The 22978-nt window shown below is 42.0% G+C and overlaps 3 protein-coding genes across 5 annotated transcripts; 2 read left to right on the top strand and 1 right to left on the bottom strand.

Moving 5' to 3' along the window:
* Positions 1-183: 183 nt before the first annotated feature.
* dph2 (diphthamide biosynthesis 2) lies at positions 184-4069 on the top strand. Its single transcript, XM_021562492.2, has 7 exons — positions 184-250; positions 600-757; positions 841-953; positions 1700-1920; positions 2152-2841; positions 3021-3209; positions 3397-4069. The coding sequence occupies exons 2-7, from the start codon at positions 608-610 to the stop codon at positions 3531-3533; spliced, it is 1500 nt and encodes a 499-aa protein (XP_021418167.2). The 5' UTR covers positions 184-250; positions 600-607; the 3' UTR covers positions 3534-4069.
* Positions 4062-10432, bottom strand: LOC100136240 (neutrophil cytosolic factor 2). Its single transcript, NM_001124504.1, is given in 15 exon segments — positions 4062-4755; positions 4910-5027; positions 5196-5307; positions 5402-5553; positions 5693-5736; positions 5845-5917; positions 6115-6180; positions 6315-6459; positions 7111-7154; positions 7324-7383; positions 8686-8793; positions 9027-9161; positions 9415-9523; positions 9875-9957; positions 10198-10432. Coding segments are annotated over 15 exon segments (1515 nt in total). The 5' UTR covers positions 10372-10432; the 3' UTR covers positions 4062-4663.
* LOC110489710 (GRB2-associated and regulator of MAPK protein 1) lies at positions 9888-22823 on the top strand. 3 transcript variants are annotated; one of them, XM_036943906.1, is made up of 6 exons: positions 9888-10004; positions 17124-17264; positions 18179-18309; positions 18502-19695; positions 19953-20128; positions 20485-22823. In XM_036943906.1, exons 3-6 carry the CDS (start codon positions 18283-18285, stop codon positions 21341-21343), a joined length of 2256 nt encoding a protein of 751 aa, XP_036799801.1. In that variant the 5' UTR covers positions 9888-10004; positions 17124-17264; positions 18179-18282; the 3' UTR covers positions 21344-22823. The 3 variants fall into 3 exon arrangements, with proteins under 3 accessions (XP_036799801.1, XP_021418166.2, XP_021418165.2); XM_021562491.2 differs by lacking the exon at positions 9888-10004 and adding an exon at positions 12730-13850 and having other exon boundaries at positions 20488-21343; XM_021562490.2 differs by lacking the exon at positions 9888-10004 and adding an exon at positions 12746-13850.
* The last annotated feature ends 155 nt before the right edge of the window (positions 22824-22978 follow it).

The raw sequence follows: 22978 nt of genomic DNA, 5'->3' as shown, positions 1-22978 counted from the left end.
GTACAGTCCAATGGATGTGTATAATGACAAGATATTACAAAACTGTTTGAAGGAAAGCATCACTTAAGTATTACTTAAGTATATAAAATATAATTTTGCCCGTATCAGATTTGTTTAAAAAAAAAAAAGATTTACTATCCCGAAGGAATTATAATCTTTGCACAGGGGGCCTTTATTGTGAAATGTGACGGAAACAACCCGGAAGTTATTTCCTGTCGTCCTACGCGTGTGTTTACACGCGTCTACACCCGTAAGCTTACCCTGTCAGATATAATTTGTTATCTGAATTATTGACGAATACTTTATTCTGGTGGTCATGTCTTTATGAGAAAACTTGCATCCAATACTGTCTATGCCTGGGTCACCTCTCTAAAATATTTAATTTGACATCACGTTGGGTCATCATTTACGAGCTAGCTAGCACGCAGCTAGCTAGCTTGATGTACAGTAGCATGTATCGACACACATTAATAATACACAGATAGGCATGTTCTGTTGTAGCAGCATTATTTTCTTGCTACATTTCAACGAAGTGCATCCGGTGATTGTGTGGTCCTTGGGATGACATGTTAATTCCACTAGCTATTTTCTATTCCTAGATGTTACAATGACTGATGCATTTAGCACCAACAGTGAACTGGTTCTTCAGCGCGTGCTGGACGTAACAGCAGAGAAGGATGTTCACTGTGGGAATCTAGATGAGCATTATCAGATAAAGGCGACATGCCATTTCATCAATGATCATCAGTTCAAAAAGGTATGAGGGTTCAACAACGCAGTTGTGTGTGTGTGTGTGTGTGTGTGTGTGTGTGTAAAAATTATGAATCATTTGTGCTTTAGGTTGCCTTGCAATTTCCAGATGAGGTGCTGGTTGATTCAATAGCAATTGCTGCAGAGATTGAGAAGGGAACCAAAGCAAAACTATTCATCCTTGGAGACACGTCCTATGGCAGGTAGGAAAACATTGTTGTGTTATTATCAAAAACATGAAAGTGATAGAAAATGTAAACGTATTTAATTATTTCTTATTGAATGAGACTGGTGCATTTTGGGGTTTGGGGTCAGCCAGAATGTTCTGGAGTGGGTGTACAGCAGCTTGGGGGAGCGCATCGTCACGTTCAATATGACAGTCTGGTATGGTATTCTGAGCGTGAAGAGCAATAGCAAACTGACCAGAATAGTAAACACAGCCATCAAAGTAATTGGTGGACCACAGGCACATTTGAGCATTCTGTTCCACAAGACCACCAAAAGGAAGACACTGGCTGTCGTTGGCGACCCCTCCCACCCACTACACCCTCAGTTCAAGAGGCTTTCCTCTGGCCGGCGCTTCAGAATGCCCATGGCCAAGAAGAACGTGTTCTAAAATTAATTAGTTGGATGCAAAGTAAATTGTATCGGTATATTTACTTGTCTATCTAATGCAGTTGGGACAGTGGTCGTTTGTGAGTGAATGTATTGATATCCTCTATGTTGTTAGTGTATGCAGCATGATGGACTGACTGGTTTAAATGTGTCTGATGTGAGAATGTATGTGTTTGATTATTTTAATGGAAGGTGGTGCCAAAGAAAAATGTCCATCCGGGATGGACAATAGTTTTATTCTGTTCTATTTGCAAGCATTATTTTGGCCATTATTTGTTTTATCATTTGACATTCGTCACCATAACCTTATTGTCAATACTCTTGATATTTCCAGTTGTTGTGTAGATGAAGTTGCAGCGGAGCATGTGGGCGCAGACTGCATCGTACACTACGGGAGGGCTTGTCTCAGCCCATCCAGAAGACTCCCTCTGATGTACGTCTTTGAGAGGAAACCTGTGGTCCTGGAGACGTGTGTCTCCTCCTTCAGAGAGCTATACCCCAACAGACAGAGTCACGTCATCCTCTTGTACGATGTCAACTATGATCACATTAATGGTAAGCCTTTCAGCTTCACACAATGATGTATGTCCCATTGTGTGAATGTTTTTTAAGACGGGTAACTTTCAGTTTGTGATATCCTTACAAAGGAATGTGAGCGATTTATACTTTTTCCTCAGGTTGATTTGCGACATAGTTTTAGAAATATATTAAAACGAGATATGCGTTTCAACGTATTTTAGCAACTTACTTAATACTGGTTTATAGCATGATAATGTCTCTCCTCAGACGATCTTCTGGCGCTGCTGTCATCTGAGTATCCGAACATTTCCGCCTCAACCCTTCACGTGGACGGAGAACTTTGCTACAGTCACGGAGAAACACATGGACAACACAATGTCAGCAGTTCTCAGTGTCAAAACGGTGATCAAGTCGTTCAACAGTTCGGAAGGCAGTTTGTCTTGAAATCTGGACTGACCATTGAGGACTACAGTGTGTTTTTTATCGGCCATGAAGGTGCAACCATGACAAACTTCATGATGACTTGGAACCGCTGCTCTTTCTGCTCTTTTGACCCTGTAACAATGACAGGTCGGACTGAGTCGGTCAGTATCAACAAAGCTTTGATGAAGCGATATTACGCAATAGAGAGGGCAAAGGATGCCAGTGTGGTGGGCATTCTTGTGGGTACACTTGGCGTGGCAAACTACCTCACCATCATCGAGCAGCTGAAAGAAACCATCCACAGAGCAGGGAAAAAGAGCTACATGTTTGCCATGGGGAAACTGAATGTGGCCAAACTGGCTAACTTTCTTGAGATTGACATTTATGTACTGATCGCATGTCCTGAGAACTCCCTGTTGGACTCCAGTGAGTTCTACAAACCGGTCGTGACCCCCTTTGAAATGGAGGTGGCCTGCAACAAGAAAAGGGAATGGTCAGGAGAGTACGTCACAGACTTCCGCGATCTGCTTCCAGGTAGGATCTGATTGACATTGATTTGTTCCTGAATGAAAGTTTTGTGAGCAAGAATAGACCTGGTGTTTTACCCTGGTCCCAGATCTGTTTATGTCATCAAGCCAGGAGTTGGCAAGACAGTACAAACAGCTCTGGGACCAGGCCATAGGTATCAAGACTAATAGTAAAACCTGTTGTAGGTGGATCTAAGCATGTGGCCTTGGCGAACCCTGACGATCTCGAGGACGGTGATGAGACTGATGTCTCCCTCATCACCGGAGCTTTACGAATGACCCGCTTCTCGTCCAGTGAGCCAGTGTCTTCCTCACACGACTCTTCACTCGTCCTACGGAACCAGGCGCTCACTGTGGCCAATGCTAACACAGCTGGTACGATATATCGGAAGAACAAACATAAATATCTAAAAACAGGCAAAATTCACAGAATCGGGACAGGCTCCGTTGGGTTGGGGTTTAAACTCTACTCTGGGATTGCAAGACCATTAATAAAGATGCTGTTGAGTGGTAACTTTTCTTGAGTTACAATTTTCATAATTTCCTCATCCGTTTGTTTTAGCCACGTTCCTGGCGGGTCGTAGCTGGCAGGGACTGGAGCAGAAACTGGGAGAAACACCGGTGGTGAAAGCATTAGAGGGAAGGAAAGGCATCGCCATTGCCTACGAAGAGGAGCCGACGATTGACAGGGACCATTGATCATGAAAGCACTCATCACATCCAGATTATTAGTCCATTGCAAATGTTATACATATAATATCAATCAATAAATTATGTTGCGTCATAGCTCAACAGTTTCCCATTTAAGTTAAGGCTTTACCAGCTATATCAGGAGTATTATATTTGCGTGAGTCACGTCAACATAGACTTTGTTTTTTTTACTGCTACACTGAAGTGTGGAGGGAGAACTGAAAATCACACCTTTTTGTTATATGGATGCTTTTTCTGAAGCATACGTATATGAAAGTTTATAGATCAGTTGCGTCTGAAAAAATAAATGCCTGTCAAGAAATATGTAGCTAGTGTAGCAGTGGTTTGAATGTGATGAATGTCACAGTATAACAGAAGTTTAGCTGTTTTTTAAATGTAACAGATAGAATGTTGAAAATGTGAGACCACATGCTTGGACTTAAATGTACTCATCACTGTTGTGAATACGCATAATTATTATTATTTATTCAACAACTTTTTGCTCTGTAAATCACAAATGAGATATACAAAAGAGATATATTCAAGTTGTCTGATTTTTATATTTTCATTCAAATCATTATAGGCTATATATAGGTCATTTATAGGCTATTTAGATCAGTCATAGTTTAAATTAATTGTGCTCTGTACACGTATACCAAAGGTCTTAAAACTGGAACTCAGAATAGTCTATGGCTATATAACCAATGTTTCATTTGTTTAACAATGACATAAGAAAATAACTTAGCAGTACTACATTTTTCCTGAGGAAACTTAATTTCTGGTGTCCGATACATACACATAACAAATAATTAAAAACATACTACATTACATTCATATACGTAGAAAACCAGGGCATGCTTGATTTGTGCCTGCCAAAACAGTTAAAACTTCATACTTTAACAATAACATCACATAAATCAGTAAATATCAGCCTAGTGAAGAAAAGTCCTTACTTAGGTAGACTTTTCTGACCTAAATGTCTTCCCTCAATGTAAATGTAGAAATCTGACTTTGTGTCTATGCTTCTGTATGTTTTTCTTTGATGGTTGGTTGACGGTATCCAGAACAAAGACAAAGTAGAAATAACAAATCCCACAATCTCGACAGTCATTGTTCCTTAGACTTTTGTTCTGATCATATTATTTATCTTTCATGGAAACTTCTTCCACAAAGGAAGCTGGGAATATGCCAATCTTCCCGTTGCACTGTCCCTCAAACCAGTCTTCATTGACTGAAAAGAAAGTCATGAAAATGGGAGTTCTGTATTTTAAGACAACAGTAGGTTATAGCTCTTCCAATATATCATCTAATAACAGGATAATTAACACTGACAACAGATTTCTGCATTGTTGAAATGGTGCCCTGCATGAGAGAAATTAGCTCACCTTTGGAGAGAAGTAAGATGGTATCTCCTTGATGGAACTCGAGGTCCTCTGGAGTTGAAGACTCGTAGGAATGAAGGGCCATCAGTTGATTCTGGCTTTGCAGCTGCTCACTCATACCCTGTAGTGTAGATTGAAATAAGGGAAACAAGTACCCGAACTTGTCAGTCAAGTTTTATATCCCATACACTCATTTTCTAGGAGTTGACTATTACATTTGTAACTTAAAAGTCTACATATCAAACAACTTATGACATTAAATACTGTATATACTGTTCGACCACATTACCTCTTTGAGATCACACCACAGTGTTAGACGACCATTGCGGACACAGCTCCAAACATCTTCCATCCTCGTGTCCTCATCAATCACTATTTTACCAGAATCTAAGTGGGCATAGCTTGAGAAAGAACACGAAATCCCTGAGCTTGGTTTTGTAACAGTAATGAATGTTGAATTAAAGTTTTGAAGCTAATGTTTAAACAGTGCCATACCTCAAGGTGATTGCCATGGCAGGAAGGCCCAGTTTGTTACTGATTTTCTCCAGAGTGGTTGTGTAGGGAAGTCCAGGCACCATGCACATTGTTATGGTGTATGTGAAGTGCACTTTCACTACACACAGTGATGACTCTTCAATCCGGCAAGACTAGGGAATTAAATACATGTACAATTATATTTTAAATGTGTACACGTAGAGTACTGAAAAACAATTGGTATCTACATTGGATATTACATACTGTACATTTTTTTTATGTATTTAAATCTATTTTATATAATTCTCATACCTCCGTTTCTGTGTCCCCAATGCTCTGATTTTCAGCAGCCAAAGCTGTTACAATAATACCCCCCAAAAAGTAAAGTTATGTGTTGCATAGCAAATAATTAAAATGTTAACTATACAACTTCCATTCTGTATTTTTACATAACAGATCTTCACCAGATTTTCTTTTAGGTCTTTTCAGTGGTTCTGGTCTAGGTGGAGCTGGGATGTCATCCTTGTCTGTCCCATCCTACAAGAAAGCAATCAACCCACGTAGGAGGAATCAATTAACATAGCAATTGAAGGCTAGGCTTTATTTACCGGAATTTTGGGGATTGCAACTTAAAGGATTTTCAATTTGTTATAGCTCAGCATTGACACACACAGGTGTTAGTCAATGTCATCTTGTGATGAGGGAAAAACACAAAATAGATGGTAGAAATGTACCTGATCTTGCTTAGATGATAAGGTTATTTCCAAACGCTCCAGGAAATTATAAGGAACAAGTCCCCTCTAAAAATGTGAAGGTTAAATGAATTCACTGAACACATAGTATATATATTTTTGAATCAAGTGTCTATCAGCATAATGAGAACAATAGATGCACATTTTAATTCAAGCATTTTTTAGATGTTAACTAATCGTACTCTTTCATTGAAGATGACAGATGCCCAGTTGTCTTCTCCGCTGTTCAGCACAAAGACAATATTGCCAGGCACCACAGCTAACTCGTCACTTGTCTCAGGGACAAACTCAAAGAGGACAGTGTGAGGCTCACCCTCCTCCAGTGCCCTGTGGGGGGCGACAGAGATATCCTACATTGATATCCGGCACTGTTTCTTCATGCTAACGTTTTAGCATTTTTGGCACAAATGCCATTCAAGCCATGGGACCAATGTTAGCATTTTCAACGCATAATTTAAAAAAAAAATTATAAGTGACTATGTTGAACTTTCCAATCAATTAAAAATAATTTCAGATGATTTGGACATGATGCGCAAAAAAATATTCTATAGCTCCCATGACATGAATGGGATTTGTGCCACAAATGCTAAAATGTTAGCATGTGGAAACAATAAGAGGGAATCTAAACCAAAGCATGGATTGCCGTCATACCTCGTCCATAGACTGCTTACAGGGTAAGAAAACCAATTTGTAATTTGGGTGAACTATTCCTTTAAACTCTGGCAATCACAACAACCAAGGGCTCAATTCAATCTGTAGAGCTGCGCTACAGCGCGATAGAAATTTAAAGGCAATGTTCCCGAGTTAACGTCGACTGCATTCATGGTATATGTCGTCTCAATCGGAAATTAGCCTAACTTTACATTTAAATCGCAATATAACACTGAACTTCCGTGATACGGATTGAATCGAGCCCGAAGTGTCAAACCAGCCCCACAGTCTCTGCTAGAACTAACATCAAGAGCACATTAACTTTACCTCAGAACTTCAGGCACCTTTGGTCTCGTAGGAACCTCTTCAACCTATTCTCACCATAAAAAATAGCACATCCCATTACACTGAATATTCCTCAATTCATTTTTCAATTTTAATTGTTGATAGTTTGTATTTTAATTGTTGTTCGTTTAAAAAAATGGTTTATAATTTTTAAGGCACTATTAAAACATCATATCAAATCATATGTTACTTCACCTGTGGCTGTAACGGAGCAAAGCCAGAGAAATCATCCTGAAAGACGATGGAAGAAACAACCTGAGGATAGAGAATAAAACCGGTTCAATGAAATGCCTACTAATAAAGTGCCAAATAGCTATCCTAAAGAAACACCCAAGGCTATTCCCAATAAATGTAAATTGCACATTTCAATCCAAGTAATTGACATGCATTTTATATACACATCTACAAAGTTGCAACATTTTGCCTGTTTAAGATAAGGTGCCTATAGAAATTCTACACCCCCTTGAACTTTTTTCATATTTTGTTGCATTACAAAGTGGGATTGAAGTGTATTTCATTGTACTTTTTGGTCAAAGTGAAAAGGAAATTCTGCAGATTTGTACAAATTAATAAAAATTAAAAAACGAAAATATAATCGTAACTATTCACACCCTTTGTTAAGGCAATCATATATTAGTTCAGAACTAAAAAGTTATTTTTTTATTTTTTTTATTTCACCTTTATTTAACCGGGTAGGCCAGTTGAGAACAAGTTCTCATTTACAACTGCGACCTGGCCAAGATAAAGCAAAGCAGTGCGACACAAACAAGAACACAGAGTTACACATGGAATAAACAAACATACAGTCAACACAATAGAAAACATCTATATACAGTGTGTGCAAATGAAGTAGGATAAGGGAGGTAAGGCAATAAATAGGCCCTAGTGGCGAGGTAATTACAATTTAGCAATTAACACTGGAGTGATAGATGTACAGAAGATGAATGTGCAAGTAGAGATACTGGGGTGCAAAGAAGCACAAAAAATAAATAACAATATGGGGATGAGGTAGTTGGATGGTCTATGTACAGATGGGCTATGTGCAGATGCAATGATCTGTGAGCTGCTCTGACAGCTGATGCTTAAAGTTAGTGAGGGAGATATGAGTCTCCAGCTTCAGTGATTTTTGCAATTCGTTCCAGTCATTGGCAACAGAGAACTGGAAGGAAAGGCGGCCAAAGGAGGAATTGGCTTTGGGGGTGACCAGTGAGATATACCTGCTGGAGCGCGTACTACGGATGGGTGCTGCTATGGTGACCAGTGAGCTGAGATAAGGTGGGGCTTTACCTAGCAAAGACTTGTAGATGACCTAGATGATACTTATCTAATGAAGGTATGTTAGTGGTTTTAGATTTTTATTAATCTTTATAAACAATATAGAATTTTTCTTCTACTTTGACATTACAAATTATTTTGTGTAGATTGTTGATGAAAAATAACAACTAAATCAATTTTAATCCCACTTTGTAATATAATAAAATGTGAAGAAATCCAAGGGGGTGTTGACTTTCTATAGGCACTGTATGTTTTATTTTGAGAGAGAGATTAAATGGATACCTTGGCCTTGCCCAGGTAGTCCTTCTTCTCCAGTTCAGCCACGTAGTTCTTGTTTGGCTTGAACACAACTTTCGCCGGGACCTCAACTGGCTCAAACACCTTCTGCTTCTAAAGGAGTAACAGAGGATTTACAAAGGATCACCAACTTTGTTGAACAATCAGACACAGTGAAAATGCATAATAACTGATACACTTTTCACACTACTGAACCGGGCTGCCTGGCTTGGTTACTCATCCACTATAGTTGCTGAAATGAACAGTGTAAAAAAGAACAATCCAATCCAGCACAGTATGGTTTGGGTCGACATGATAATGTGAAAAAGGCGTAAAGGGCCACTCACCAGGATGCACTCCAGACCTCTGTCAATGTGGCTGAGTTTGGCCTCAGTCCTGAGGTTCAGAGCAGTCAGGATGGTCTCTTTGGCTTTCTCCCACTGACCCAGCTGAGCATGGGCCAGCGCCATGTTGTGCAGTACCTGTGGGAGTGATACCAGTCAGAAAAAGTGTTGTTGTTGTATTAAAACTACAGCTATACAGCACTTCTCCCCCAGGTTTCAAAGTGCTCTACATTGAAACACCCACCTATGCACTGCAGCTATTGTTCTCTGCGTGTACATACTGTGATGTTGGAACAGGTTGCTGTGCAGACACTAAAATACACATAAAATATTCAACATCCAATTATTGTTACACTGGCAAGAATTCCATCATGTCTTTATCTGGACTCACCTCACAAGCATATAATTTGTATCGCAGACCAAGAGGTTTGTAGTCAATCAGCTGGTTCCCCCTCAACTCCCTGAAGGCATGTTGAAAATCAGCTAAAGACTCCTCATACCTGCAGGCAAAATGAAGAGAAATCCATACTTAGAAAAAAGGGTTCCAAAAGGGTTATTTGGCTGTCCCCATAGGATAACCCTTTTGGTTCAAGGTAGAACCCTTTTTGTTCTAGGTAGAACTATTTTGGATTTCATGTAGAACCCTTTTTACCTTGAACCAAAAATGGTTCTCTTTTGGAGACAGCCAAATAACCCTTTTAGGTTCTAGATATAACTTGTTTTATAACTTGTGTATGTTTGTGAATTGATTATTCATTTTAAGCCATTTGAAAGTATGGGATTATTTTTTAAATGTGTTATTATAATACATCCAATCACATCCCATCCCTAATATGATAGATTTATCTTGCCTCTCTTTTTTGTAGAATGTCAATGCCCTTTGAAAGAATGCAACAGCCAAGTGTCCATCCTTTCCGATACTGCCATCGAAAGCCTGCGTGATATTCAGAAGAAACTCAGTGACTTCCTCCCAATGAAATAGTAGGCTACCACAAGTATTGTGTACTATAACAGCACTTCCCCTTTTTCTGTGACTTGCATTTTTGGGAAAAGAACATGTCATTACAATGTGATAGTAACTATTAACCTTAATTGCAGTCTGATTCCTTCAGTAAAACAGGGAAAGAGAGGATTGTCTTTCAAGAATGATGAAAGTTGGTAACAACTGCCATACCTTTTCAGCTGCATCTAGGTTCTTATTAATCAAATGTAGACATCCAACGTTGAAAAAGATTTTGGAGTTCTTTTCCTGGATGTCCAGAAATGTTCCAAGGGAAGCAGCAGAGTCCCCCCGTTCGAAACAGGCCACTGCCTCATCCCACTGTTTTAGAGTATTCACAAATGACATTGTTCCAAATCAGGGAAATTAGCTACAGTGATCTGGAGAGATGAGAACAGTGGAACCACTCTTCGTAGACTGACACATTTCTCACAAGGAGGTAGGCAGGAAGTGTGATGATGACAAATTGATTTTTTTTCCACCAGTTCATGGTGTTGGCTACAACATTGCTAAAGATAGTATTTGAAATAAACATGACTAAACCCTCAGAGGTAGTAATCACACCAGTGGGGAGAGAGGCATTCTTCTTACCAAACCACATGACCTTTGTTTTGGAGGTGTTCAGAACAAGGTTTAAGGCAGAGAAAGCTTGTTGAACACTAAGAAAGCTTTGTTGTAGAGCATTTAACACAAAAACCCGGGGAGGGGCCAGCTGAGTATAAAACTGTGTCATCTGCATATAAATGGATGAGAGAGCTTCCTACTGCCTGAGCTATGATATTGATGTAAATTGAGAAGAGCGTGGGGCCTAGGATCGAGCCTTGGTGTACTCCCTTGGTGACAGGCAGAAGCTGAGACAGCAGATGTTCTGACTTTATACACTGCACTCTTTGAGAGAGTTAGTTAGCAAACCAGGACAAAGACCCCTCAGAGACACCAATACTTTCTGCCGGCTGACAAGAATGGAATGGTCTACTGTATCAAAAGCTTTGTCCAAGTCAATAAAAATAGCAGTACAACATTGCTTAGAATCAAGGGCTTTGGTGACATCATTGAGGACCTTTAAGGTTGCAGTGACACATCCATAACCTGAGCGGAAACCAGATTGCATACCAGAGAGAATAGTATGAACATCAAGAAAGCCAGTCAGTTTTTCCAACACTTTTGATTAACAGTGCAAAATAGAAATTGGCCTATTGGTCTATAACAGTTAGGATCAGTCCTTTAAATAAAGGACGCACCGTGGCTACCTTCCAAGCAATGGGAACCTCCTCAGAGAGGAGAGGCAGGTTAAAAATATCAGAGATAGGCTTGGCAATGATAGGGGCTGCAACCTTAAAGAGAAAAGATCTAAACCATCTGACCCATAAAACGTTTTAAGTCAATAGGCACTGTAGTAGTATGGAGTTAGATATCTGCTGTGGTATATTGGCCATATACCCCCGAGGTGCCTTATTGCTATTATAAACTGGTTACCAATGTAATTAGAAGAGTAAAAATACATGTTTTGTCATACCCGTGGTATACGGTATGATATACCAGCGCTTTCTGCCAATCAGTATTCAGGGCTCCAACCACCCAGTTTATAATAATGTTTAGACAGAGCGTTGGGGCTGTTTACACATTTCTTGTGAGCGTGAGACAGGTATGAAAACAGATGTTGCTGCATACAGTAGAATGCATTGACAGTCCTGACATGGGCTAGGCATCCTACAGCCAGCTCGGCACCAGCTACTGTACCAAGAACAGAGATATCACTCGGCTTTCTTTTTGTAGTAGCCTAGGCCATGTGATCTTCAACTGGTGTTGGAGTAGCCTAGGCCCAGTGATCTTCTGCTGGTGTTGGAGTAGCCTAGGCCCAGTGATCTTCTGCTGGTGTTGGAGTAGCCTAGGCCCAGTGATTTTCTGCTGGTGTTGGAGTAGCCTAGGCCCAGTGATCTTCTGCTGGTGTTGGAGTAGCCTAGGCCCAGTGATCTTCTGCTGGTGTTGGAGTAGCCTAGGCCCAGTGATCTTCTGCTGGTGTTGGAGTAGCCTAGGCCCAGTGATCTTCTGCTGGTGTTGAAGTAGCCTAGGCCCAGTGATCTTCTGCTGGTGTTGGAGTAGCCTAGGCCCAGTGATCTTCTGCTGGTGTTGGAGTAGCCTAGGCCCAGTGATCTTCTGCTGGTGTTGAAGTAGCCTAGGCCCAGTGATCTTCAAGATGGATATTGGTAGCCTATGCATGTGGCATGGAGTGGAAAAACAAAACAAATACCTGTGTTTTGTTTTCCTATGTATTTGATCCCCACCCTACAGGCCTCACTTCCCCAGCTCGGCTAATAAATCATTTAGTGTCTCAGTTCAGTGGGCATAATATGCATAACATATTAAAATCATAATATATGCATCTATATATACATTCACTTGACAGTTAATTAGGAAGGTTACACCCATCTTGTTAGGAAGGCTACACCCACTGGGTCGGACCCCCCTTTGCCTCCAGAACAGCCTGAATTATTTTGGGCATGGATTCTACAAGGTACCGGAAACGTTCATTGCTCAATTGGTATCAAGGGACCTAACGTGCCAGGAAAACATTCCCCACACCAGTACACTACTGCCAACAGCCTCTATTGTTGACACCAGGCAGGATGGGTCCATGGACACATGCTGCTTACGCCAAATTCTGATTGCCATCAGCATGACGCAACAGCATTTGTCAGACCAGGTGATATTTATCCACACCTCAATTGCCAATGTTGGTGATCACATGCCCACTGGAGCTGGTTCTTCTTATTTTTAGCTGATAGGTGTGGAACCCGATGTGGTCGTCTGCTGCAATAGCCCATCTATGACAAGGATCGACAAGTTTTGCATTCCGAGATGCCATTCTGCACACCGCTGTTGTACTGCACCTTTATTTGTCTGTTTGTGTCCCACCTGGTAGCTTGCACGATTCTTGCCATTCTCCTTCGACCTCTCTCATCAACTAGCTATTTTCGGCTACGGGACTGCCTCTGACTGGAGGTTTTTTGTATGTCGCAACATTCTCGGTAAACCCTAGACACTGTCGTGCGTGAAAAACCCTGGAGGGCGTCCGTTTCTGAGATACTGGCAACTACGATCATACCACACTCAAAGTCGATTAGGTCACTCGTCTTTATCCCATTATAACGTTTAATTGAACAGTAACTGAATGCCTCGATGCCTGTTTGCCTGCTTTTTATAGCATGCCATGGCCACTTGACTCACTGCCTGTAGGAGTGTTCAATTTTTGTGAATGTGGTGGTGTACCTAATAAACTGTCTGGTGAATGTATGTTATATGCATAACATATTATGTTTGTCAGACTGATAGTTGTTTGAGTAGGACACAAAGTATTCTCTCTTGGGTTCAGATATAGTACCGTATGCTCCCCTGTTTGTGTTGAGGCTTGTGTGTGACCCTGCGGTAATTGCAACGGCTGACAATGGAATCGTTTTGGAAGTAGACGTCTGGCATGTGCAGATATCTATGGTTTCAATACATGGCATTTCCTGTCAACTTAGGGGTAACTAGCATACTAGCTAGCAAGGAGCTAACATGGCTGCGCGACTGTTCATGATAGATAGCTAACCTCAAAGTAAACTAAACAGAGCCATAAGAAAATTATAGGTTAAATGACAGAACAATGCATAGCTAGCAGCAACGGGTGCGTTCATGCTAATGTGTCGTGAGTTTATAAGCTAACATGGACCTTGGATCAATGCTGTACAACAATTTGAAAGATGTATCATGGAGCACGACGTCTTTACCCTTAGATCGACTTGTCAGTGTTTATAGACTGCCGCAAATTGTCAAATTGGACAGTGGTAAGGCTATTTTTTGGAGCAATTTAATGTTTTTAGGAGGGGCTAACCAGTTGATTTGCTGCATAAAATGCCAGTTAACTAGCCTCCAACCTAGCTAAGTTTACTGGCTAGTTAATTAGCTAGCTAGCCTAGTTGCATAGCCATAGCGTCTCTGTAACGTTACTCTGTCAATGTTGACATCAACTAGCTACGTTACTGTAGTAAAAGCTTAGCTAGCCTTTAACTAATTAAAATTTCCAAAATACAATAAATGTATAACAGCTTGTAGCTAGCTAGCTATCTAGATGCACTCCTTGCTTTGTTGAAAAGTCTTTATTGTTATCAAGCTTAAACACAACAAGTTAGAAAGTTGGAATGCATCGCAGGAGCCTTTTCTGTAATGGCATAGCTAGCTACCTACCGTACTTGGTACAATGCATGCATACAGAAAAAAAGAACGTTACACTCACTGTAAAATGCAGTCCACCAAGAGTGGGCTGCCTACTAAACTATTGAGCATATGCAGACATTTTCACATTCAAATGGAATTTGGTTTAGGCCTTAATGATATCCATATTTATAGTGCAAGGAATGACATTCCACGAGAGCAATATTTGTTATTATTTTTAGCTAGCTACATAGGTAGCTAGGTACACTGCATGACCAAAAGTATGTGGACACCTGCTCGTCGAAAATCTCATTCCAAAATCATGGGAATTTAATAAAGAGTTTTTTTACTAGATGTTGGGACATTGCTCCAGGGACTTGCTTCAATTCAGCCATAAGAGTATTAGTGAGGTCAGGCACTGATGTTGGGCGATTAGGCCTGGCTCACAGTTGGCGTTCCAATTCATCCCAAAGGTGTCGATGGGGTTGAGGTCAGGGCTCTGTGCTAGTAAGTTCTTCCACACCGATCTCAACAAACCATTTCTGTATGGACCTCGCTTTGTGCATGAGGGTATTGTCATGCTGTAGTATTAGGATTTCCATTCACTGGAACTAAGGGACCTGAACCATGAAAAACAGCCCCAGACCATTATTCCTCCTGCACCAAACTTTACAGTTGGCGCTATGCATCGGGGCAGGTAGCGTTGTCCTGGCATCCCTCAAACCCAGATTCGTCTGTCAGACTGCCAGATGATGAAGCGTGATTCATCACTCCAGAGAATGCGTTTCTACTGCTCCAGAGTCCAATGGCGGTGAGCTTTACATCACTCCAGCTGACGCTTTGCATTGCGCATGGTGTTCTTTGACTTGTGTGTGGCTGCTCGGCCATGGAAACCCATTTCATGAAGCTCCCGAAGAAACAGTTCTTGTGCAAAGGCGGTTTGGAACTCGGTAGTGAGTATTGCAACCGAGGACAGATTAATTTTACGCACTCGGCGGTCCCTTTCTGTGAGCTTGTGGCCTACAACTTCGCGGCTGAGCCTTGGTTGCCCCATAGACGTTTCCACTGCACAATATCAGCACTTACAGTTGACTGGGGCAGCTCTAGCATGGCATACATTTTAGTAACTGACTTGTTGGAAAGGTGTCGTCCTTTGACTTGGTTTCTCAAATGACTGCCTCACCTGGTTCACCAACTACTTCTAGGAGTTCAGTGTGTCAAATCGGAGGGCCTGTTGTCCGGACCTCAGGCAGTCTCTCGGGCCGATTCTTTTCTCTGTACATATCAATGATGTCGCTCTTGCTGCTGGTGATTCTCTGATCCACCTCTATGCAGACAACACCATTCTGTATACATCTGGCCCTTTGGACACTGTTAACAAACCTCCAAACAAGCTTCAATGCCATACAACACTTCTTCCGTGGCCTCAAACTGCTCTTAAACGCTAGTAAAACTAAATGCATGCACTCCAACCGATCACTGCCGCACCCGCCCGCCCGACTAGCATCCCTACTCTGGATGGTTCTGACTTAGAATATGTGGACAATTACAAATACCTAGGTGTCTGGTTAGACTGTAAACTCTCCTTCCAGACTCACATTAAGCATCTCCAATCCAAAATATAATCTAGAATCAGCTTCCTATTTCGCATCAAAGCCTCCTTCACTCATGCTGCCAAACATACCGTCGTAAAACTGACTATCCTACCGATCCTTGACTTTGGCGATGTCATTTACAAAATAGCCCCCAACACTCTCTACTCAGCAAATTGTATGCAGTCTTTAACAGTGTAATCCTTTTTGTCACCAAAGCCCCATATACTACCCACCACTGTGACCTGTATGCTCTCGTTGGCTGGCCCTCGCTAGATATTCGTCGCCAAACCCACTAGTTCCAGGTCATCTATAAGTCTTTGCTAGGTAAAGCCCCGCCATATCTCAACTCACTGGTCACCATAGCAGCACCCACCCGTAGCATGTGCTCCAGCAGGTATATTTCACTGGTCATCCCCAAAGCCAACACCTCCTTTGGCCTTCTTTCCTTCTTGTTCTCTGCTGCCAATGACTGGAACGAATTGCAAAAATCACTGAAGCTGGAGACTCATATCTCCCTCACTAACTTTAAGCATCAGCTGTCAGAGCAGCTTACCGATCACTGCACCTGTACACAGCCCATCTGTAAATAGCCCACCCAACTACCTCATCCCCATATTGTTATTTTGGTTGTTGCTCTTTTGCACCCCAGTATTTCTACTTGCACATGTATCACTCCAGTGTTAATGCTCAATTTGAATTATTTTGCCACTATGGCCTATTTATTGCCTTTCCTCCCTAATCTTACTACATTAGCTCACACGGTATATCGTTTTTTCTATTGTGTTATTGACTGTACATTTGTTTATCCCATGTGTAACTCTGTTGTTGTTTTATCTTGGCCAGGTCGCAGTTGTAAATGATAACTTGTTCTCAACTGGCCTACCTGGTTCAATGAAGGTGAAATTAAAAATAAAATGACGGTACTATATTGAAAGTCACTGAGCTCTTCGGTATGGCCAATCTACCTACTGCCAATGTTTGTCTATGTAGATGGCATGTCTGTGTGAGCGATTTTATACACCTGTCAGCAATGGATGTGGCTGAAATAGCAGGATCCACTAATTTGAAGGGGTGTCCACATACTTTTGTATATACAGTGTACGTAGTTCTTTTTTATGCCTCCATAAAAATAATAGTGATATGCAAATCATGTCAAATATAATATTAATGGTGGACTGATAACTAAAGTTCTACATTTCAATGATTGTGATACTACTGTAGTCAAACATTTTGTAAAAATGTATTTAAAAAAAAATAAAAAATACAAATGATGGAAGTGATATCATTTGAATCAGTGTCTCTCTTCTCCAGGTGAGTTGGTGGACGGCTTACGAGACCATGACTACCTCTTGATTCATTCCTGTCGGCAATGGACAACAATCACTGCACACAGTCTGGAGGAGGGCCATTATGTCATTGGACCCAAAATAGAGATCCCAGTGCATTATGAAGGTTAGTCAAATCGCTGTTCCATTATGAAATCTACCGTGTCAGAGGTTCACATGGCAATGTTTATTCAGATGTATGTGAATGCCTTACAGAGTAATATTAATCAGTACGCTGCTACCCACTCAACCTAACATCGACTATGACTCTCCTTTGCCACATTCTAGCATATAATTTAACCAACCTATTTTATATCACACAAATAATCCATTATGAACTTTCTAGAGGCTATTCATTTTGGAGTAATACTCACTTTATGTGGACTGATTACAGACAGATATTTTCTTATAGTTTATTTTCTTGTTAACAAGCCTTACAATGCCGTTCTAAAGCCATTTCAGTTAATCAAGAAAAAGACATCTGTACAATCAGTGCTTATAAATCCTGTGCTAGTATAAAATTTGCAACATGCAAACATGCGCATAGTACTGTTTGCTCAGGGAAATAGGTTTAGAACAGGCACAAGCCTGTTTCACTGATCTTAAAAGCCTCTCAGGCTAAAATCAATGATTACACAGATGGGTCCATTTTACATCAATGACTCGCTGCTGCGCCTGCGCCAATCCAACTGTTCTGGCTGATGAATACTCACACACTGACATATGATCAATGCTCTCGCCTCACTTACAGCATAGGGGAAGTGTACTTAGTCAGTGCACCAAACTGTAAAACTGATTCACGGAAACACTGTACGTAACACTGGAACAGTGGGGTTGCAATGAAAACTTGGCCTGGTGCAGACTCAGACTTCTGTTGGGAACCAGGGGTATTCGGATAGTAATGTTCAGTGAGAGATTTCAGAAAATGTTTCCTTTCAAGCACAGACTAAACTAAAACAAGGGCCTATCCTTTCCAGGAACAGAAACAAGGTTACATGCAAGTAAGTTCTGCCATCTTATTCTTTCCACCCCCTCCTGTAGGTCAGTTTAAGCTTCTGGAGCAGGACAGAGATGTCAAGGAGCCGGTGCAGTACTTCAACAGCGTGGAGGAGGTGGCCAAGGCATTTCCCGAACGGGTTTATGTCATGGAGGAAATTACGTTCAATGTGAAGGTCAGTTGCTATTGGTTGATAGTTAATTAAAATATGATTAGTGTTATAAAGTGACTTGCAAATTATGTACGTTTCCCGAATTCTACAGATGTGACATTGTCATAGTAGGAGTTCAATTGGAGTGTTTTTAAGGGGTTAGAGATGTGATTTTTAGGCAATGAGACTACAATCTAACACGTTCTTGTCTCACAGATGGCTTCAGGTGAATGCAACGAGGACACGGAGGTGTACAACATCACACTAAGCACCGGTGATGAGCTCACCCTCATGGGCCAGGCAGAGATCCTCTACGCCAAGGCGTCCAAGGAGAAGTCACGCTTCAACACAATCTTCAAGAAGATCAGCAAACTCAACTCCATCAGCAAGATGGCAAACCGTGGCAAGATGCCCTGCCTCATCTGCATGAACCACCGGACCAACGAGAGTGTCAGCCTGCCCTTCCAGTGTAAGGGCCGCTTCAGCACCTGCAGCCCGCTAGAGCTCCAGATGCAGGAGGGCGAGCACACCATCCGTGACATCGTGGAGAAGACCCGTCTGCCCGTCAACGTCACTGTGCCTGGCAGCCCGCCGCGCAACCAGCACGACCTGCACCTGATCCGCGAGGGCCACCGCTACAAGTTTGTCAACATCCAGACCAAAACGGTGGTGGTGGGCTGCGTGCTGCGCAGTAACAAGATCCTCCCTGTCCACTTCCCGCTCCACATGGCCTCCATGCCCAAGTTCATCATCCCTGAAGGACTGCTGCAAAGTGAGCTGTGGCTGGACACCATGGTGCACCGCTGGTTCACCTTTTGCCAGGAGCAGTTTGACATTGATGACTATTCCCGTGCTGTGCGCGATGTCAGGACCGACTGGAACGACGTCGACGGGAAGAGCCCCAAGAAGAGCAGTGGGAGCGGTAGTAGCAACAGCAATGGCTGCCCCTCCCACATGCACGTGCCCAGCTCTCTCACGTACGCCCGCGACGAGCTTACCCAGTCATTCCACCGACTGTCTGTGTGCGTCTACGGCAACAATCTACACAGCAACAGCGAGGTCAACCTGCAGGGCTTCATGACGCTGTGTGGGGACTGGGCGCTCCTGCCGCCCGAGGGCGTGCCGGTTGACTCGGTCGACACAGAGTACCTCTTACCTGAGCTGCTGGAGAACATGAGCCAGTCCGTCCTTAAGTCGGATGTGCCCTACGAGGAGCTGTGGCTGGACCACTTGAGATCAAGTCGGGGAGGAGGGCACAGTGTTGGCGGCGAGGACCCGAGAAGCACCAGCAACACGATCTGCACCTCCATGGCGGTCCTATCGTACCCTGTCTCCTCCAGTCATGTGGGCCCAATGATCAGCTCTGAAATCTGTCTACCTCCGCCCCCAGTCCCTCCAAAGTCCGATGCTGTGAGTACACATGAATTCCATCACCATGGCTACATTTACCAACTAATATGAAATGATTATTATTATTGCCAAGCAAATTGAGGAAAATATTTAAAATTACTGATATAATTTCAGATGTAGTGTTTGAGACATTACATTGTAACAACAATTTAATATTCTTTCTGGTGTAAACAGCCTCTCACAGCTAAAAACAAGAAAATGATGAACGCTGTAATCATTTGTAATGTTAGTTGATTGTCCTTCACCTTCCTCTCCAGGTGAAGGAAGAATGTCGTCTATTGAACGCCCCTCCCATTCCCCCCCGAAGTTCCAAGCAGATGATGTCCACCCCAACGATGTCCACCACAACGCCGGCTGGAGCTAAGGCGCGGCAGGCGGAAACGCGCTCTCCAAGCCCTACTCTCTCCTACTACGCCTCAGGCCTACACAGCATGTAAGGACTGGGGGGCAAATCCCAATATGTAGCCTCATCCTTTGCACACACCTCCCATTGAGTTCAATGCATGATATAAACTAAGGTTCCATGTCTCACATACGCCGCTTAAGGATTTGGCCCTGCACAGTCTATAGTTTTTATTCTGGTCCTATATTATACATTGAAATGCCAATAAATAGTACTTATGTACACACTTCCTTACATATTGCTGACTAGTTAATAGCTTTTGTTTCCCTCCCAATGGTCTGGAGTGTTGGGCTTTGTAACATTATTTCAGAATACTTTAGTAGTGTTTAATCTCAACTTGTACCTAGTTCTTTTCACTAACTTTGGTATTTTTCTTTTGCTACCAGCAGTGGAGGAGAGAATGAAGTGACCGAGGCGGAGGAGCAGAACCACGTGTGTTACCCCTGTAACTGGGTCAAGACCAACGAGGACAGCCCGACAACGTCTCACGTGAGCCCACCGTTCGACAGCGTCCCTTCTAGACTATCGTGGCCCAACGACTTCTGTGGACAGGCTTCTCAAGGCATGGAGGAGTTCCTGCCCATCCACTGTCAAAGTTACTACAGCTATCCCCGAAAAAGACCCCTGGGCACGCCTAAGTCGCCATGCACTTCCAGCCTTTTTGACTTTGACGGAAGAGAGCAGAGCAGTAACGCCGTCCCCTTCAAAGCCTCGTACACTAATCAGTTTTGCACCAAGTCGTCGAGCTACACCCTGGAAATGTACAGAGATAATACTATTGAAGAATGTAACACTAAACAAAGCCTGTCGTGCCCCATCTTGCCCCCGAGGACCCCCAAATCAAACGAGACAAGTAAAGGTACAGATGCAGTCAAAGGTACGGAGCAGGACACTCTAAAGTGCCTGGTCAGCCAACAACACGATCAGGTCACAACGACAGACATATTCTCTATTTCCTATCCGCCCCTCCCCCCACCGTCACTATCCTCCCTCTCTGCACCAGCCCCCGAAGGACCTTGGCAACCACCCACCAACCTATCTGGACTCTCCATCGAAGAGGTGTCCAAATCGCTACGGTTCATTGGCCTCTCCGACGACATTGTGTCTTTGTTCGTCACGGAGAAAATCGATGGAAATCTTCTGCTGCAGCTTACGGAAGAGATTCTGTCGGAGGACTTCAAGTTAAGCAAACTCCAAGTGAAGAAACTTATGCAGTTTATTAACGGTTGGAGGCCTAAAATATAACCTAACCCTTTAACAAAAGTACTAGTCTAGGAAGAAAAAAAAACATGCAATGTGCTGTGAATGCCGGCGTAAACTTTTGCCTTCAGTTTTGTACTCTGGAGGTTGTTTCATAGCATGAGTTGGCCAGACGATTTTCCTCAACATTCTGAAACAACTCTGCATATTCTAGTTCTTCGAGAAAGATAACACTTGAATTGGGCATGGTATATAACTGACTATATAATCTCTCTCAATAACCCATAGTCCACTTTAAGCTTTCTTGTGGAACCAGAAAACCAAGAGTAATCTCAGTGTATCTGGAAGTTGGCTGCTTAACTTGTTGATCCAGCTCTCCGAAGTCCAACCCTGGTAACCATTACAGTTGTCTAACTATGTCACAGGGATGTGTTGTGTATTAACTCTTGTCATGTTCTATTATGTTTGATTTCCTCTTTGTCCTCTTTAGGGACATTTTCCCTCAACTCTGTTACTACCTGCTTTAACCCAAAGCCCTTCCACAGAAGTAATTGGAGGTTATTAATGAAAGTTTGCGATAGCAGGCACAGCTGCTAAATCCAAGCGATGGCATTTAACTCATAACAGTGTGCACTTGTTGCCTTATTATAATACTGACTTAATATGCAAGTAACAACAACCAATACAATGTAACTTCAGATTCTGCAAGATGCACTTGTCAAAAAAAAAAAGACTTTACCAGGTCAAATGGACTGTACAATCAACTCATGATATTGTGAAAAACCACAAAGTTTTTTAGCAACGTTGACTTTACGTGTAATAGCTAAAGAAGGGGAAGCTTTGGGGATCAAGAAGGAACTATGTACCATTACAGAAGGAACATGTATTTGACTAAATGAAATGGAGAAATTGTTATATAGACTGCAAGGATATGTTACATTGAAAATATTGAATTACTGAAATAGCTATTGATTAATTTGATATAAACTGAACTAACAATATTTTCCCTTTTTATTGTGCACATTCACAAATACAGACTTTCTCAAACTTGAAACAGACCAGACTAATCTGCCTTAATTTAACCCACCACAGAACTTTAACTAAACTAAATTTAGCTTGGGGCCGTTCAAGAGGGTGCTGCATTATGGAACGTTCAGATAGATAGATAGATATATATGTATTCTATAGCACAGATGATTGTCATGTATAGAAAAGAGAATCATGTTGCCTCTATTCATTACATGTATATCTGCTATGTTCTGAATGTTTCACCTCACTGAATACACCTCAGGTGTAATTTTTCCTTTGTGTTTTTGTGTCATGAATTAGTGTAATGTTATGCAAGTGATAAAAGGGTGGTAAGTAATTGTAACTGTAAAATGACCAGTAGCACAGGACTAAACTGTAAAATGCTCATCGACAAACTCTGTTGTCATGGAAAAACTGACATTGTTTATGAACAACCCCTATTATATTTTGACTTAACTTTCTATGGTTGTGTATGATCAATAAAAATGGACACATTGTCTTGTCTTTTGGCGTTACAATGACGACAACCTTTACACCTGGAAAGGTTGTTGGAAGGAATGCGTGTGGGTTCGATTCCCACGGGGGCCAGTACTAAGAAGAGAAAAAAAGTCTGAAAATCTATGCACACAGGTCGCTCTGAGCGTCTGCTAA

This window comes from Oncorhynchus mykiss, chromosome 15, assembly GCF_013265735.2.
Source record: "Oncorhynchus mykiss isolate Arlee chromosome 15, USDA_OmykA_1.1, whole genome shotgun sequence".
In the NCBI taxonomy this organism is placed as follows: Eukaryota; Metazoa; Chordata; class Actinopteri; order Salmoniformes; family Salmonidae; genus Oncorhynchus; species Oncorhynchus mykiss.
The sequence above is the reverse complement of the archived record's forward strand: the minus strand, read 5'-3'. Positions and strand labels throughout refer to the sequence as shown.

What these genes read in the sequence shown, in the direction of transcription:
- dph2 (XM_021562492.2), top strand. Translation starts at nt 608, where the DNA reads ATGACTGATGCATTTAGCACCAACAGTGAACTGGTTCTTCAGCGCGTG. An exon ending in ATGATCATCAGTTCAAAAAG is followed by an intron (nt 758 to 840) that starts GTATGAGGGTTC and finishes TTTGTGCTTTAG; the next exon opens with GTTGCCTTGCAATTTCCAGA. An exon ending in GGAGACACGTCCTATGGCAG is followed by an intron (nt 954 to 1,699) that starts GTAGGAAAACAT and finishes TGATATTTCCAG; the next exon opens with TTGTTGTGTAGATGAAGTTG.
- LOC110489710 (XM_021562490.2), top strand. Translation starts at nt 13,730, where the DNA reads ATGGACCTTGGATCAATGCTGTACAACAATTTGAAAGATGTATCATGG. An exon ending in GATCCCAGTGCATTATGAAG is followed by an intron (nt 17,265 to 18,178) that starts GTTAGTCAAATC and finishes CCCCTCCTGTAG; the next exon opens with GTCAGTTTAAGCTTCTGGAG. An exon ending in TCCCTCCAAAGTCCGATGCT is followed by an intron (nt 19,696 to 19,952) that starts GTGAGTACACAT and finishes CTTCCTCTCCAG; the next exon opens with GTGAAGGAAGAATGTCGTCT.